At 38.9% G+C, this 18489-nt stretch overlaps 1 protein-coding gene across 1 annotated transcript in view; it reads right to left on the bottom strand.

The window, feature by feature from the left end:
• The window catches only part of LOC127444927 (glypican-6-like), a 397241-nt gene that overhangs the window by 182079 nt on the left and 196673 nt on the right, over positions 1 to 18489 (bottom strand). The window contains exon 3 of the mRNA XM_051704591.1: positions 13687 to 14078. Within this exon, the coding sequence (XP_051560551.1) occupies positions 13687 to 14078 (392 nt within the window). The remainder of the gene's footprint in view (positions 1 to 13686; positions 14079 to 18489) is intronic.

Below are 18489 nucleotides of genomic sequence, written 5' to 3'. Positions count from 1 at the left end.
CTTTCTTTTCTTTACGCAACTCTTTTGCATCCAAAAAAACAAACAAATAAAGCATATTGTGACCAAGGACTGTCAAGCCCCAAAATAGGACAAAAACAAAACAAAACAAAACAAAACGTAAAAAAAAAACAAATACACACCATAAAAGTATTCTGTAAATTGTGTACTTTATTTCAAGTCTTCTGAAGACAAATTATAGCTTCCTGGCACAAACAGACATACATTTAAAGTAACTGTTCACCAAAAAAATGAAAATGTTATTTTTACTCTGATATTTACTCACAATTATGTTCCAAAGCCATTTTACTGTACTTTCTCTCTTCTTTGGAACACCTAATGAGATATTTTAAAGAATGGCATGATTGCTGATTTTCATACAATAGCAGCTGATAGTGACTCACTTTAAAGCTTAAGTAAGCACCTAAGAGTAATAAAAGTAGTCCATACGTCGCATGAGTCATATTTCAAGTCTTCTGTAGGCAATCATGTTGTATAATGAACAAACAGAAATGTAATTGTTATTCACTCTCAGATCATTGATCAACTCATATTAACAGGGCATGAACCAAATATGGCATCAATAACATCAAATCTCATTGTTTCTTGTGTCATGACGTTTGGTCATGAGACACACAAGAAACAATGAGGTTTGACAATATTGACATTTTGCGATATTTGATTTTGGCTTTGTATACATGAGTTGATCAACAATTTTATTTGAGAGTGAATAACAACTTAAATTTCAGTCTGTTCATTACACAAAGTGATTGTTTGTCTTCAGAATACTCAGAATATAGCACACAGGTCACATGCTATTATTATGGTACTTTTATGGTTCTTATTATGGGATGTGGCAAACTCTTGATTCTTGTAAACAATGTGTTGAACTGAGCTCTTTGACAAAAAGGGAATTTGTACTTGAAAATATCTGCTGTTCCCAAAGGAGACCATCAACAAGATCTTAACAGATGTCTATTCGGTAGAGAGATAGACTACTGATTATATTGAACAATGCAACTATATCCTGCTATATATATATCCTCCAATAGGCCTGCACCCACCAGTAGCTCCCCTGAATTGGAGTGGTAGAATGGTAAGTGTGGTATTCTCATTTTCCATCCTACTGAGAGTTCAGTGACCCCACATCATAATAAATAGACAAAACTAATTATATTTAAACAAAACATCAATGCATTATGACTGCATAATAATATTTCTATCAGGAAGACTCGCAGACTTGAGTAAAATTTAAAATGACATTTATTTGATGAATATAAAACAGAAATGTAATGTCTCTCTTTGGCGTAAGCCCCGTCTGGCGGTCTGAAGAAGTTGTACTCGGAACCGTCATATCCTGCCAGAGATAGAAGGCAGGGGCGAGGAGCCTACCCCCGTGCAGGACGGGACTCAACTGGTGGTGGGGGGGTGGTGGAGGTTGCTGCGTTAGCACACTGAAACAGCAATGTGATAGATTGTGAGCAGACTTATAATGCAATGGCCTACATGTGATTGGCTAAGAGTTACCTAGCTAATGGTGTGATGATGTACAGCTACTAGCCTTCCCGCTAGAACTACACTGCGCTTACATTTAGCGGGGTAAAGTTTAATTTAAGGTAAATATTTATTAAATATTTGTTTATGGTTCATAAATGATTGTCTAAAAAGTCCACACACTGTGCTAAAACGTAACTGGTGTCCAAGTTCAGCGCAACTGCCTTGCATGTTCTGTCTTAAACACTTATTAAAAAAAAAACATTTACACATTCTAAATATTGTAAATTGTATGCATAACTTACACTTTAATTGGATTAATTAATAAATGAATAATTGGAGTTTTAGTGCTGTGGGTGGAGTTTTCAGATGGTGTCTTACTAGCACTAGTTAATGAAAGCCCATCGCAGCATTTTTAGACATAATTCTCCAGCTTTGAGTTCTGAACCGTTTTAGTTCAATGTTTTATGCCTGTATGATATAGTCATACAGTATATTCTTTAACCTAATTGTGCTAATGATATCATTGTAAATTGTCAGCTGAAGAGAGCGTGGGTAGGAGAAACCAAATGTCAAATGAATAACGAGCCAACAACATCTGGAGATAATGTTGAAGTTCAGCGTTAGTTTCGCATCTCTGGACCTGCCAGCTCCAGTTTCAGTTCTACTTAATGTGGATTATACGTGCTGGTGTAAATGTAAGTGTAAGTTAAGTTACTTTTAGGCTATAGCGCAATTTCCCACGTTATTATCATGAAACCCGATCTGGATCTAATTTTCTGACTTGCACCTGAGCCCAACTCTTTAGAGATCGCTCTTATTTGGCAAGCATTCATTATAAAATATTTTTTGTATGTGTATCTGTCAGATTTTCATTTCTGGAACAACATACACTACACACTTATGTTATTTATAATGAGTGTTTTTTCCCACTGTATTTAATTTAATGTTTTACACTGTACAATGCAGAAACAAGACAAATGTTGTGCAACAAGTTTGGCAAAACAAACAAGCGACTATGATGAAACAGCACGCTGGAACAGATGTGAAGAAACAAGTATAAAGAAACAGCAGCTAGCGTTATAGAGGGCCACACTGCACCTGCAATGGCAAATTTATTATGAATATATTTAAAAACCTAAAATTGTAACCCTTATAAACCACCCAACTAAAGCCCAAATAAATGCCTTACCTACAGTGAGAAAGGATCTTATACACTAAGCTCACCACATCAACGCACTTCAACCTAATAATATATACAGATTAATATTGGTACTGTTGGGTACAGGTGCAAGAATAAAACGCAAATGCACAACTAACCAGGAGAGAGAGAACAAAGCTTCAGAGTTGATCCTGCTGCTTCTCTTGCAAATGAAATGCAAAAGAAACATTAAATAGTGTACAGGGTAGATAACAAACACAACGTCCTCTTTATGAACACCATTTATCAATCAAATACTTAATGCACGGCACACCAACCACAGGGGAGAGGCACACGTGTGCTCAATAACAGAGAATTGAGCTTAATATTAGCAACCGCATTCTTTTATAAGAGGTGCACACCAAGCACACTCAATAAGGAATGTGCATAGACACTGTCAGGCATAATAATGAAAAAACAAACAAACATTAAAGCCATCTTATTTGTCACTTATAATTACGATTCATGCAACTTTTTTAAACTCACAGAAATTGAGATAGATACATAAATTTAAAAATTCACTTTTTACATTTAAAATGAACTACTGAATTTAAAAATGTGCTTAAAAATTCTTAAAAGAATCTAAGGAAATGGTGACCTGAAAATTTGATTCCTACATATTCACATTTTAATATCTCATAAGTTACTGTTTTATAAGGAATCATATAATTTCCAGTATTGACTTATAAAAGTTATGAAATATAAAAGGGTACCTTTTATTCTTATTTTATATCATTCACCTCAATGAATATCTTTGCATATGCATCTACATACAGAATAAAGGACATTTAGAGATTGATTTTATTCTTCAATTTTTTATAAATACTTTCTTATAATAAAGTTCCCTATCTGTCACTCACTCGACGTTGTGTCGATGTAGTGACACTAGGGGCCACATTTGGGAGCCTGAGACACCTCTGGTCTTTGATAAAAGGCCAATGAAAATTGGCGAGTGGTATTTGCATGCCACTTCCCCGGACATACGGGTATAAAAGGAGCTGGTATGCAACCACTCATTCAGATTTTCTCTTCGGAGCCGAACGGTCACGCTCACTGAGCTGAATTCCCACGACTGTTCATTCACCTCTGCTGGATCTGACAGCGTATTTCAGTGGCTTCTCCCTCCTCTGCACTGGTGCACTGCAGAGGCGAGTTCGACCTCTTATTCGGAGCCCGCAAAAGTGATGAGATCTCAAGCGCAGCATCGGAGAGCGGGCTCGTCCAGTCGGACGCAGAAGCCTCAGCTAGGCTCCTCCCTTCGGGGACGATTGCCCAGTCACAGGCTGACGCGGAGATGACGACATGCTTTCCCGGGCAGCCACGAGCGTCGGCTAGAGTGGAACCCTCCGCTCTTCCCTGAACCCTCGCGGCTCGATGATTGGGTCCTGGGCTCACGGCGCCGCTCAAAGCCATGCCCCGCCCCCGTCCCTTTTTCCCAGAAGTGCATGAATAGCTGACAAGGTCGTGGGAGGCACTTTTTTACTGCCCGGTCCTGATCTTTTCAGCTTCCCCACCCTCACTACCCTCGATGGTTGGGCGGCCAAGGGCTATTCGGCAATCCCCCGGTGGATAAAGGCGCTCACCTGTGGTGGTAGACACGATCACTCAGGCTAGGGCCCCCTCTACGAGGCACCTGTATGCCTTTAAGTGGCATCTGTTCGCTAAGTGGTGTTCTTCCCAATGGGAAGACCCCCAGAGATGCGCACTTGGATCAGTGCTTTCCTTCCTGCAGGAGAGGTTGGAAGGGAGGCTGTCCCCTTCCACCTTGAAGGAGCACACCACGACGCAGTCGACAGTAAATCCTTAGGGAAGCACGATCTACTCATCAGGTTCCTAAGAGGCACCAGGATGCTGAATCCCTCCAGACCGTGCCTCTTTCCTTCATGGAACCTCTCTGTAGTCCTTCAGGGTCTACAGAGAGCCCCCCTTTGAGCCTTTGCAGTCAGCTGAGATTAAGGCACTCTCCTTGAAGACTGCCCTCCTGACTGCACTCACTTCCATCAAGAGGGTAGGAGATCTGCAAGCGTTCTCTGTCAGCGAAACGTGCCTGGAGTTCGGTCCGGGCTACTCTAACAAGATCCTGAGACCCCGACCGGGCCATATGCCCAAGGTTCCCACAACCCCTTTTAGGGACCAGAGTAGCCTGCAAGAACTCCCCAGGAGGAGGCAGACCCAGCCCTGTCGTTGCTGTGTCCGGTGTGCGCTTTACGCATCTATTTAGATCGCATGCAGAGCTTTAGGATCTCTGAGCAGCTCTTTGTCTGCTTTGGTGCACAGCGGAAAGGAAGCGCTGTCTCCAAGCAGAGGATCGCCCACTGGCTCATTGATGCCATAACTTGGCATATCACGCCCAGGACATGCCGCCCCCGGTAGGGCTACGAGCCCATTCTACCAGGGGTGTAGCGACCTCCTGGGCCCTGGCCAGGCGTGCCTCTCTAACAGACATTTGCAGAGCAGCAGGCTGGGCAACACCCAACACCTTTGCAAGGTTCTACAACCTCCGGGTGGAACCGGTTTTGTCCCAGGTAGTGGCGCACAATACAAGCGGATAAGCCCGGGATAGCCAGCCGGGTGTATCGCTTGCACATAGCGCATTCCACCTCCTTTTGAGCTGAAGACGTGTACCATTAATTCCCAGTAGTGTTCACAAACTTTGTTCCCTGGTTGACTTCCTCCGAGCCCTGTGGCAGTCGAGTTTTCGGAGAGACTCACTGCCGGCCCAGTACACGTGCTAAGAGTCCTGTTCTGGGGTAGGTGCTTCGCATATGGCGGTTCCCTGTAAGGCTAACCCCATGCGATATATATCTTCTGCTAATTCGTTTCCCTGTTGGCAAACTGCATCTTCCTTAGGCAGAGCCTCTCTGCCCCAGTTTCCCAATGTTTGTAGTAACTCTTCCCCCGTTGGGTAGGATCTACCTTGAAGACTCTCCACATGGTCGGAAAGACCATGTGACGTATTTTTCCACTTAAATATCCCCCATCTCTTTGGGTGAGGTGTGGTCTCCGCGGTGTCCTCCCCTTGGGAGGGACACCCCCCGACTAAACCTGGCGGCCCAGTTGGATAATCCCCCTTCTTTTTTAGGGAGTGGAAAAAGAGATGGGGAATAGATGCCATGACTGGGTTAGCCTGTCTCTTTTGGGTAGTCGACTTGTCCCCAAAGGGCTGTTTGACACTCATAACTATGCTGGGGAGATTACGTGTCAACCTGGTGTGCTGGCTACGAGGCACACAGTGGTCTGCCCACCACACACCACCAGTTCACATAACACAGTTCAGCCAGTTGTGGCGTTTCGTATAGGGACCCCTAGTGTCACTACATCGACACAACGTCGAGTGAGTGACAGATAGGGAATGTCATGGTTACTTGTGTAACCTCCGTTCCCTGATGGAGGGAACGTAACATTGTGTCCCTCCTGCCACAATGCTGAACTACCCGCTGAAATGGCCGGACCCTGTCTTGGCTCCTCAGCATAAAACCTGAATGAGTGGTTGCATACCAGCTCCTTTTATACCCGTATGTCCAGGAGAGTGGCATGCAAATACCACTTGCTAATTTTCATTGGCCTTTTATCAAAGACCAGAGGTGTCTCGGGCTCCCAAGAGTGACCCCTAGTGTCACTACATCAACACAATGTCTCGTTCCCTCCATCAGGGAACGTAGGTTACACAAGTAACCATGACGTTATATAAGTAAAATATGATTTTGAACATATTTCAGAGAGAGTCGACATGTCAGCCCACTCCTGCATCTCAGTGGGGATGAAAAAAAAAGTTGTTAAGGTTTATAATGGGAATATGCCATTTTTGAAGCGATGTTACTTCTGATGAGAGCTGCAACAAAAAAGGTAATCCCAGAAGCGATCTCTCTCATTTTCTGAGTTTCTCTCTTTCGATCCCTCAAATGCAAACTCTCTCTCTCTCTCTCTACACACACACACACACACACACACACACACACAACATGCACAAACACACTAACTTGTTACTCCAGTAAGTCCTCGAGTAAAGCAGCGCAAGCCTCCATTGCTAGTTCTAACGTGACATTTTCGAATTAGCAACGAAGGCTCCGACTGTATTAAAGCAAGATGCTGTTTATGTGGCGGAAGAAAGTAGTTCCACTCACAAGAGCGTTTTAGGGACGAAAACTATTAAATGTCTTGAGATTAAACCCTGAACGATGTCTTAAGGTGTGGTAACCGTGGTATAAGTGGAATAATTGACTCCGGCCCGTTGAATTGTTTAAAAATAATGCACACCCGAGGTGCAACGGACCGCATTACCACCTCGGGTGTGCATTATTTTAAAACAATTCAAAGGTCCGTCGTCAATTATTACTTACATACAACAGTTCAATGAACAAGTACATTTTAAAAAATGAGGAAAAACTGAGTACAGTCATAAAAACGCATTTGTGCATGGATCTACTTTCTTACGCGACCGATCAGAATCTGCCTTTGCTGGTTCAAACCAAATGATGCGTCCAAGCCTTCGTTAGTAATTCAAAAATGTCACTTCAGAAAAAGTATCACGGCTTGTGCTGTTTCTAACAAGTTATTGGATAAACAAGGATGGATGGATGGATGGATGTGTGTGTGTGTGAGAGAGAGAGAGAGAGAGAGAGAGAGAGAGAAGGAGCTTGTGCATCACCTGTTGCCACACCCAAGCAGAGATGCTGTCAGCTTTCTGAAGATCAGCTTTCTCAGTGGAAAAGTAGCAGTCCAAGCGGGGGGTAATTCTACCTATTTTGTGGTAGCTGGTGCGCAAGAGTCGATCACTATAGGAACCGCAATGTCCTCCATTTTAAACAGTGTGTCCACTCCAATGTGGAAAGTCCGATAAGAGGTAAGTACCTTCAGTTTGTGTAATTAATCAGTCTGTATTGCCTCTAAGCTGTGATGAGCCGTAATGCTGAAGTTGTTCATTTAAAGCCGTTTAAAGCTATTTCCCAGCTTTAGTAGTAGTAATACAAGCGATCATATAGTGCTGTATGTAAACACTGGCTGAAGCGGATTCACTTCAAGTCACCTAACTGGCTCATATTACACACAAAAATTATCTTTTTTTTTTTTGGTTTATGAGCGTGTTGGTGCATGTAAACAACATGTTTCATATCGGCATGTTTTTGTTCATATTTCCTGCATCAAGTCAGTGACATGCTGCCCTGAACAGGCCAGGCAACTGTGAAAATAGCCCCGGTCCATTAGCACACTGCACACTATACAGTATACTTCACACGCTGAATCAAACATAACCATTAGCAGTACCTGCATGTTCAACAGCAGAGACAGAAAAAAAAATCTGTAATCCAGCAACATGATATAATTTGTATTAATTTTGCACAAACTGTAATTGTTAATCATTGTAAATAGAACTGCTTATATATAGGGTAAGATGGGGTAGGACACCGACATCATGCTGACAGATGAGGCAGCATAATTAAAATTACACAGTTATGATTGTTTTACTAGAAACTTTGAGACTGCATATTATATTTGACTCTCCAGTGCTGGAACAGGGCTAAAACAAAGTGTGGATATACACTATATTGCCAAAAGTATTCGCTCATCTGCCTTTAGACGCATATGAACTTAAGTGACATCCCATTCTTAATCCATAGGGTTTAATATGACGTCGGCCTACCCTTTGCAGCTATAACAGCTTCAACTCTTCTGGGAAGGCTTTCCACAAGGTTTAGGAGTGTGTTTATGGGAATTTTTGACCATTCTTCCAGAAGCGCATTTGTGAGGTCAGACACTGATGTTGGACGAGAAGGCCTGGCTCGCAGTCTTCGCTCTAATTCATCCCAAAGGTGCTCTATCGGGTTGAGGTCAGGACTCTGTGCAGGCCAGTCAAGTTCTTCCACACCAAACTCGCTCATCCATGTCTTTGTGCACTGGTGCGCAGTCATGTTGGAACAGGAAGGGGCCATCCCCAAACTGTTCCCACAAAGTTGGGAGCATGGAATTGTCCAAAATCTCTTGGTATGCTGAAGCATTCAGAGTTCCTTTCACTGGAACTAAGGGGCCAAGCCCAGCTCCTGAAAAACAACCCCACACCATAATCCCCCCTCCACCAAACTTCACAGTTGGCACAATGCAGTCAGACAAGTACCGTTCTCCTGGCAACCGCCAAACCCAGACTCGTCCATCAGATTGACAGATGGAGAAGCGTGATTCGTCACTCCAGAGAACGCGTCTCCACTGCTCTAGAGTCCAGTGGTGGCGTGCTTTACACCACTGCATCCGACGCTTTGCATTGCACTTGGTGATGTATGGCTTGGATGCAGCTGCTCGGCCATGGAAACCCATTCCATGAAGCTATCTACACACTGTTCTTGAGCCAATCTGAAGGCCACATGAACTTTGGAGGTCTGTAGCGATTGACTCTGCAGAAAGTTGGCGACCTCTGCGCACTATGCGCCTCAGCATCCGCTGACCCCGCTCTGTCATTTTACGTGGTCTACCACTTCGTGGCTGAGTTGCTGTCATTCCCAATCGCTTCCACTTTGTTATAATACCACTGACAGTTGACTGTGGAATATTTAGTAGCGAGGAAATTTCACGACTGGACTTGTTGCACAGGTGGCATCCTATCACAGTACCACGCTGGAATTCACTGAGCTCCTGAGAGTGGCCCATTCTTTCACAAATGTTTGTAGAAGCAGTCTGCATGCCTAGGTGCTTCATTTTATACACCTGTCGCCATGGAAGTGATTGGAACACCTGAATTCAATTATTTGGATGGGTGAGCGAATACTTTTGGCAATATAGTGTAGCTCTGGCTATGTGAGAGTGTAGTTTGAAGTAATCACTTTTCTTTGCATGATACATTGACTGCATTTATACGATAGCTTATGTCGGTGTTAGCTAGCTAGCCAACTTAATCAATAGCTGTTAGCTAAATTTGGTGGATAGACTGTACATTATAAATATGTTGACACAATTCAGTATTGATGTGATTCCATCACAACTGTCATTTTGATATATCGATGTGCTATTGTTTTATAATAATAGAATGTATATATTTTCTGTATAACCAAGTTACGTTACACTAATTAACGGGTCTTTTTGCATTATCTTGAACATTGTCTAGCATTCATTTCATGTATTATTGTAGTTTACCTTGCTGAATAATTACAGATTAATATTGACATTAACCTGACTTTTAGCATAAAGAGCAGATCGTTTAAATTATTTGAAAGTTACGAAGCAAGTTAGTTTGCAGTTCATCAGCGTTAGCAGGCAAGATTAAGTTAGCTAAAATTACACACATCAATCCTTATGGCACTATATTTCACATGCTTTACAGTTATGTAAGCTTACCTGTCCAATAAGAAGAATGCCAATTCAGGGTTGGTTTTGATCCCCAAAACCGAACGAAGGTCCCCCCTGGAATCAAATGCCCTGCCGATGTTCACTCTAGTTTTCGCTCGACCACGATCACGTTTCTGCTTAGCCAGACGGGATTCAGTAGATACATTTTTTATTTTTTTTTTGGCTTACTCTGAGTTTGTGTAGGAGTTGGTGTTATGCTGGGAGCCAGACGTTTGCTGATTTCCATCTCTAAGATAACGTTACCTAGTGTTGCAGACTGTCTGTTGACGCTGTTGAATAGCGGAATCACTGAGAAAAGGCTCTCGGGAGCACGCATAAACATCACATCCTTTGGATTTTCCCGGCAAAAGCGACCCGCTCCCTTCGTATGAAAATCAGTTTACAGGCTTTAATAGGCAACCTAGGAAGTCCGGGAAGGGCTCATTTTTTAAGTTGCGTCACAAGCCGTTCACACATTGGCAAAAAAAGGTGAATATTACATGAAAAATTTTACATATTGCACATTTAAGGACAATGTTCATTTACTTTTAAATTGTTATATATATATATATATATATATATATATATATATATATATATATATAAACTTTTAGCATGTACAGGATGATGATGCATCATCCAACATATTATCAAAGGAAATAAATAGAAACATTTGCTAATAATTTTGTCATAGCACAAAATTAAAAAATTATAGGGCAAGATGACCCCCCACCTGGGGCAAGAACCAATATTTTTTACTAAATACTTTACTGTGTCCACAGATCCCCCATTAACAAACAGACATAAACACTTTTAATATCCAGCATAATAGAATGTCACAGATCACTATTTTCCAATGACAAAAAAATTACATAATTTAACCTCAAAACAGTTTGGATGGAATATATCTCACAAATGTTGATATTCAGATGAAATATCAAGATTATGAGGAGCACAGACATTCAATAAAGGTGCTGAGTTGAGATTTAGTGCCATCTATAGTCAATAGATCGGGGGGGGGGGGGGGGGGTCATCTTATAATATTTCTTACTATTACCTGCAATAACATGTTAAGAATGTTAATTTCGAAGTAATGCTTCATATACAACTGTAAACGACACATCACTGCATCAGTGATGTAACCGGGTCTAGCAATCATGCTTACAGGAATGTGCCAATGTAGCTGCATGTTTGTGTTAAAAGGTGAATGAAGAGTCAGTATGATTTGTCCTGTCAAATATTCCACCCTGTTTACAGTTTCTTTACTTATAGAGCCTCCTGCTTTGATATTAATGTTGGCGATATACATACAGTATAAAAAAGGTATATAAAAAGCACTAAAGTTGATGGAAAAGGCTCATTTCAGTTTCAAACTAAACCCAAAAGTATACTCTATGTGTTCAACAAGCTGTTCACCTTTACTGCAAACACAAACACTTATTACAAGTGTACATATTTGCTAAGAATAATGTGTAAGAAATGTGCAGGTTTGGTCTCTGAGAAAATATGTGCCTGACCCTGAAAGAAAATTAAAAATAATAATAATAATAATAATAATAATAATAATAATAAGCAGTTCTGAACTAATTTAAAAACTCTGAAATAGATAAAAACAAACAAAATGAAAAACAATATTATAAAAATTTTTGGAGACAATGATGCAAGACGTGTTAAAACATTAGTGAATTACTAAAATAATACGGGTTAGGTAAACTTTTGAAAACCCCTGAATTTGAGCAAAAATAATAAGACAAGAAGATAAATTCATTTATGTACTGTTTAGCAAATTCAATTGATAAACTGTATACTCCTTATTAAAATGTTAAAAGACTTAGATTAATGCAATTACAGAACACACTGATTTTGTGCTAAAATACATATTATTAATACTAGACATTTTGTAGAAGCCATCAGTGTAATAACAGACTGATTGTTTCAAGTAGCTCAGGTCTGAAAAATGCTGCAGCTCTCAGTTAACAGTGTTGAAGCACTCCTCAAGAACACTTTACTTAATGACAATTATATGTGATTACCAAAGAAATGCATTGGAGACTCTCCTAACTGCACTCGATTGGCCAGATGAGTCATTACAAACAATATAGCATGATTGGCTGAATCAATACTGCTGAAGCCTTCAATCAAAATGATGTGAACTCTAGTAAACTCTCTGTCAAAGTTACAAACAAACGTATGCCGTTTTTTTTGCTCAAGTAGTTTCCAAAAGTTCTACTTCAATGTAAAACCAGTTTCAGAGTAGAGATTCTGCTCCAAACCAGAGATTCTTATTTACTTTTATTTTTTCTGTTCCTTCTTCTTCCTTCGTTTTCTTTCCTTTCCTTCCTTCTTCCTTCATTTCACTCTGTTTTCATCTTTTGTCCCTTCTGTTAATTTTTCCTTTCCTTTATTCTTTAGTTCCTCCCTTCCTTCCTTCCTTCCTTCCTCCCTTCCTTCTTTTAAATAGTAAATTAAATTAAAAGGCTAGTTCCTATTTGTGTTAACGTCTTTCTTAGAATATGAAAACAGAGGGTAAAATTAAAAATATTTGCATTTGAGATTAACTATTATCAGCTGCGATCAAGTTATTAGTTCTTTGACTTGTTGCTTGTAGAAGCTGTTATAATAGGCTACCAACAAGAGTAGTATGTTAATAAGTTAAAAAAAAAAAAAAAAAATATATATATATATATATATATATATATATATATATATATATATATATATATATATATATATATATATATATTTTTCTTTTTTTCTTTCTAGGAAATCTGTCAATAATTCTCAAAATCATTCAGTAACTCATTAAAAAAAAAGCATAAAGATCCAGCAGAAAATGTTATTGAGACTAGGAATCAAAGACACATCTGAGACATGGAGAGAGCCGCTCCCTGTATCTGTCGGGCCACTCACTTTTATCTTGCCATAGGGCATCTCCCTGATTCCTGATGTCATGACCTGTCCAGCGCGCTGGCTGTCACATCAAACTTATCACTGTTGCTATGGCGTCAAGACACATTAACAGACATGAAAAGACATTACCTAGTGGCCTTTAGAAAAATAATTTCAAAAAGTAAAAAGCTTCTACCAAATATACAAAAGTAATGCTTTATATTGCCTGAGAGAAAAGTTAAGTAAACAACATATTTTGTTCAAATCATTGCTCCGAATATTCGATGTATCATTGAGCACTATTGTCAAAGCTGAAGCATGCAATTTCTGAACCACTAGTGTGACCAAACAGTATTGCAAAACGAATTGCTGATTTCAAACAGATACCAGAAACCTCCCCTGATTTTCCATTGGTAGTAAAAACAGATAGTCCCGCCCCAAACTCACACCGCAGTTTTGGTTGTTGTGACAGTGTTGCTGTGTTGGGCTGGACTTGCCGCTCAAACAAACAGAGGAATGTTTTGATATCACTTTTACATTTTTATGATAAATCAACCTAAATAGGGCTTACTTATAGTTGACTCCGCATAATAAGACATGATACGAGAAATAACTTTAACATCTGAAAAATTACACACTACTAGCACAAACAGAAGAAAAAAAAGCACAAGAATATTTCTTCTTGTACAGTCTGAGTGGAGTCATTTCTTTATGGAGGTCAGCGACCCATCTAGATGTCTACTGAAAGCCGAATAAGACCAGGAACAATGTTGTAAAAGTAGAAGACTTACCTTCGCCACTCTGTTGGCCACTTCGCGACCCACCATAAGTCCTTGAACGAACGAACGAGCTGCAATAAAAGCCTTCGTGACCTGGGCTTTGAGTTTGCGTGGAACATCTCCAAAGGGTTTTAACTGGTCGGTATATTTGCTGATACACTCAAGATAGTCGTCAGTAAATGTGTACTGGGAGTTGAGCAACTGAAACATTCGTTCAAGAAGTCTAGACCAGAAATCGTTCAGCATTTCTTCAAGGTTGACATTGCCGCCGGTGTAGTAGCGTTTTAGCTCTGAGAACAGATCTTCAAACATTTCAGAGTTATGAGTGTACAGTTTGCCGTATGTGCGTGCAAACATGTCGTTGAGTGACTTTTCTGAGTTGTCCAGCAATTCCAGGAAAAATTCTGAAAGAGAGAAAAGCAAATAGAAGATGTTAGACATGATAAATATATTATATATAAAATACACAGTGAGGCCCAAAAGCATGAGACCATATTGAATATCTAGGATTTTTATTATTATCATTCTTATTATTTAAACCTGAAAACAAACTAATTATATATATATATATATATATATATATATATATATATATATATATATATATATATATATATATATATATATATACACACACACACACACAGTGCATCCGGAAAGTATTCACTGCGCTTCACTTTTTCCACATTTTGTTATGTTACAGCCTTATTCCAAAATGGATTAAATGCATTATTTTCCTCAAAATTTTACAAACAATACCCCATAATGACAACGTGAAAGAAGTTTGTTTGAAATCTTTGCAAATTTATTAAAAATAAAAAATGAAAAAAATCACATGTACACAAGTATTCACAGCCTTTGCCATGACACTCGAAACTGAGCTCAGGTGCATCCTGTTTCCACTGATCATCCTCCTACAACTTGATTGGAATCCACCTGTGGTAAATTCAGTTGATTGGACATGATTTGGAAAGGCACACACCTGTCTATATAAGGTCCCACAGTTAACATGGCATGTCAGAGCACAAACCAAGCCATGAAGTCCAAGGAATTGTCTGTAGACCTCCGAGACAGGATTGTATCGAGGCACAGATCTGGGGAAGGGTACAGAAAAATTTCTGCAGCATTGAAGGTCCCAATGAGCACAGTGGCCTCCATCATCCGTAAATGGAAGAAGTTTGGAACCACCGGGACTCTTCCTAGAGCTGGACGCCTGGCCAAACTGAGCGATTGTGGGAGAAGGGCCTTAGTCAGGGAGGTGACCAAGAACCCGATGGTCACTCTGACAGAGCTCCAGCGTTTCTCTGTGGAGAGAGGAGAACCTTCCAGAAGAACAACCATCTCTGCAGCACTCCACCAATCAGGCCTGTATGGTATAGTGGCCAGACGGAAGCCACTCCTCAGTAAAAGGCACATGACAGCCCACCTGGAGTTTGCCAAAAGGCACCTGAAGGACTCTCAGACCATGAGAAACAAAGATTGAACTCTTTGGCCTGAATGGCAAGCGTCATGTCTGGATGAAACCAGGCACCGCTCATCACCTGGCCAATACCATCCCTACAGTGAAGCGTGGTGGTGGCAGCATCATGCTGTGGGGATATTTTTCAGCGGCAGGAATTGAGAGACTAGTCAGGATTGAGGGAAAGATGAATGCAGCAATGTACAGAGACATCCTTGATGAAAACCTGCTCCAGAGCGCTCTGGACCTCAGACCGGGGCGAAGGTTCATCTTCCAACAGGACAACGACCCTAAGCACACAGCCAAGATAACAAAGGAGTGGCTACGGCACAACTCTGTGAATGTCCTTGAGTGGCCCAGCCAGAGCCCAGACTTGAACCCGATTGAACATCTCTGGAGAGATCTGAAAATGGCTGTGCACTGACATTCCCCATCCAACAGAGCTTGAGAGGTCCTGCAAAGAAGAATGGGAGAAACTGCCCAAAAATAGGTGTGCCAAGCTTGTAGCATCATACTCAAAAAGACTTGAGGCTGTAATTGGTGCCAAAGGTGCTTCAACAAAGTATTGAGCAAAGGCTGTGAATACTTATGTACATGTGATTTTTTTTTTTCGTTTTTTATTTTTAATAAATTTGCAAAGATTTCAAACAAACTTCTTTCACATTGTCATTATGGGGTATTGTTTGTAGAATTTTGAGGAAAATAATGAATTTAATCCATTTTGGAATAAGGCTGTAACATAACAAAATGTGGAAGAAGTGAAGCGCTGTGAATACTTTCCGGATGCACTATATATATATATATATATATATATATATATTTAAAGAAATGTAAAACAAAGAAACATTATGGCACAAAATAAAGAGGAAATATTTAAGATTCTGCAAAAAGCAAAAAGACATTCTGAAATTCATCAAACTTTTTCAATTCAACTTCACTCAAATTGTTACTGTGATAAATATGACTATGAATATAATTTGCAATAAAATATACCCCACTGTATACATGGGTCATTGACAAAAAAAGCTGTCTGAGGTGATAAAAAAATAGAAATATTGTAAAAAAAATAATTTAAAGCAATTCTGTCAAGTTCGTAGAAATGCAATCTTTGTCCAGTTTGGTTTTTCATTTTTTAAACATTTATTGTATATTTTTTTTTATTATAAAAAAAAAAAATTCTTTAATGATTTTGAAAAATGTATAGTGGCATAACCATCAAGTAAAAAGTATTCAAATATTTTTCTTGCACCCTGAATACAAGTGAGTGTGCACAGCGTAATCATTATACTATATATATATGTATATATATATATATATATATATATATATATATATATATATATATATGATTTTTATATGATTCATATACAATATATGTTATTTTTTCAATAATTTTAATAAGATGGTTACAACATGGCATTTGTATTTATTTATTTACTTTAAGGCACAGAAAAAATATCACAAGGACCTTGAACTCAGTAACTGTGTTACTTAGTAATCGAGAAACATGTTCATCATATTAGAGGTGTATTTAAGTAATTATGGTTAGTTGTTGTGGGCATTAAATGTATTTTAGAATAACTTAATAGATACGGCCAAAAAATAAATAAATAAATAATAATAATAATAATAATAATAATAATAAAAATAATAATAATAATAATTAGCATCACACAATTTACATATATATATATATATTTTTTTTTTTATTTTTTTTTTAAAGATTTAAATTTATATCTTGATAAATAAAATGTATAATTATATATTTAGAATGTATGCATATATAATATAATATATGAAATGCATTTAAACTTTTACAAACATGTAGAGTGGCAGCAAAATGGTTCAGTGGTGGAATGGTACTACTTGATTACCATACTATAGACATATACTGGGATATATATATATATATATATATATATATATATATATATATATATATTTTTTATTTTTTATTTTTTTATTATTTTTTTTATTTATTTATTTTTTTTGTGTGGATTTTTTCCCCTTTTTCCTCCCAATTTGGAATGCCCAATTCCAGGATGGAATTCACACCATCCACTGCGGCATCCATGCTCAACTCACCATGCACCCCACCGAGAACGAACCACATTATAGTGACCATGAGGAGGTTACCCCATGTGACTCTACCCTCCCTAGCAACTGGGCCAATTTGGTTGCTTAGGAGACCTGGCTGGAGTCACTCAGCACGCCCTGGGATTTGAACTAGTGAACTCCAGGGGTGGTAGTCAGCATCTTTACCACTGAGCTACCCAGGCCCCCTACTGGGATATATTCAATTGATGTTCAGTTGAATTAAGTTGATTCTATTAATGTAAGGTACTTCAAAAAATACAATGATATTACCATTATTTTAGTGTCAACAAACAAGGTGTTATCATGTGCTTTTCATGGTATATTTTTATGGTAAAACAATTGTATTTTTTTATAAGGAATACGCTATACACAATTTAAGTGTAAAAAATAAAGATGACTCAAAATGGCCATATGAAAACGACAAAAAAAACCAGCGATACTCTCCAACGACCATTTTCTCACCTTGTTCTCAAATGGAGTGGATATCAAATTATGTGATGCAGAGAGAGCTGCTTCTGAAATAGTGCCAGTCTAACATATGGCACTCAAATTAACATCCTGCTTTAACTTTATCAGCTGGAGGCGAAGATTTATAGAAGGGCATTGCTGACAGCGTCTGCTCAGTCGGACACAGGCCTGCTAGTCTTTCAGGTCTACATTTTGCAGTTCATGATCTGAAGTTTAGATTATTTTCAAACAGAGTTGCTGATTGTTTGTTCTCGAAGAGAGAACATTTAGATTCTAAAAAAAGCTGCACAACTCCATTGTGATGTGACTTTTGTTCCTCCATCAAGATATTTGAGGTTCAAAACAATTTAATCTGTTGCGTGCTGCTGATTAACACAGATAATCATTTTGACTCTTTCCTTAGTTTGTGATAACAAATAAAATTGTGTTTATAGTAAATGTACTTACAAAGGAAGTCAATGGGGCAAGTCATTCTGAGGGTTTGAAAGCATCAATGTAAAACTCGTATTTTTGTTAAAACACTTTTTTAATTCTTCCATGTAAAAACATGTTATATGAGCTGTAAAGTTGTTTAAATTGTCTTTTTTTATTTTTATTTTATTTTTTTTAACAATGGGACTACTATTCTAGGCAGATGAATGTTTGTTTATATGTAACTGATATAATACATGTGGCTGGATTTTCTCGTTGTAAATAGTTCTTTGTGAATAGTTACTTAAGAAAAGCTAAACTTGATTTTACGCAGTTATGAACTCTTCAGTGCTTTACGTTCAAGTTATTCTGAATTTTCC

This window comes from Myxocyprinus asiaticus, chromosome 8 (genome assembly GCF_019703515.2).
Source record: "Myxocyprinus asiaticus isolate MX2 ecotype Aquarium Trade chromosome 8, UBuf_Myxa_2, whole genome shotgun sequence".
Lineage (NCBI taxonomy): Eukaryota > Metazoa > Chordata > Actinopteri > Cypriniformes > Catostomidae > Myxocyprinus > Myxocyprinus asiaticus.
Note: the sequence above shows the minus strand (reverse complement) of the source record. Positions and strands in the feature narration are given on the sequence as shown.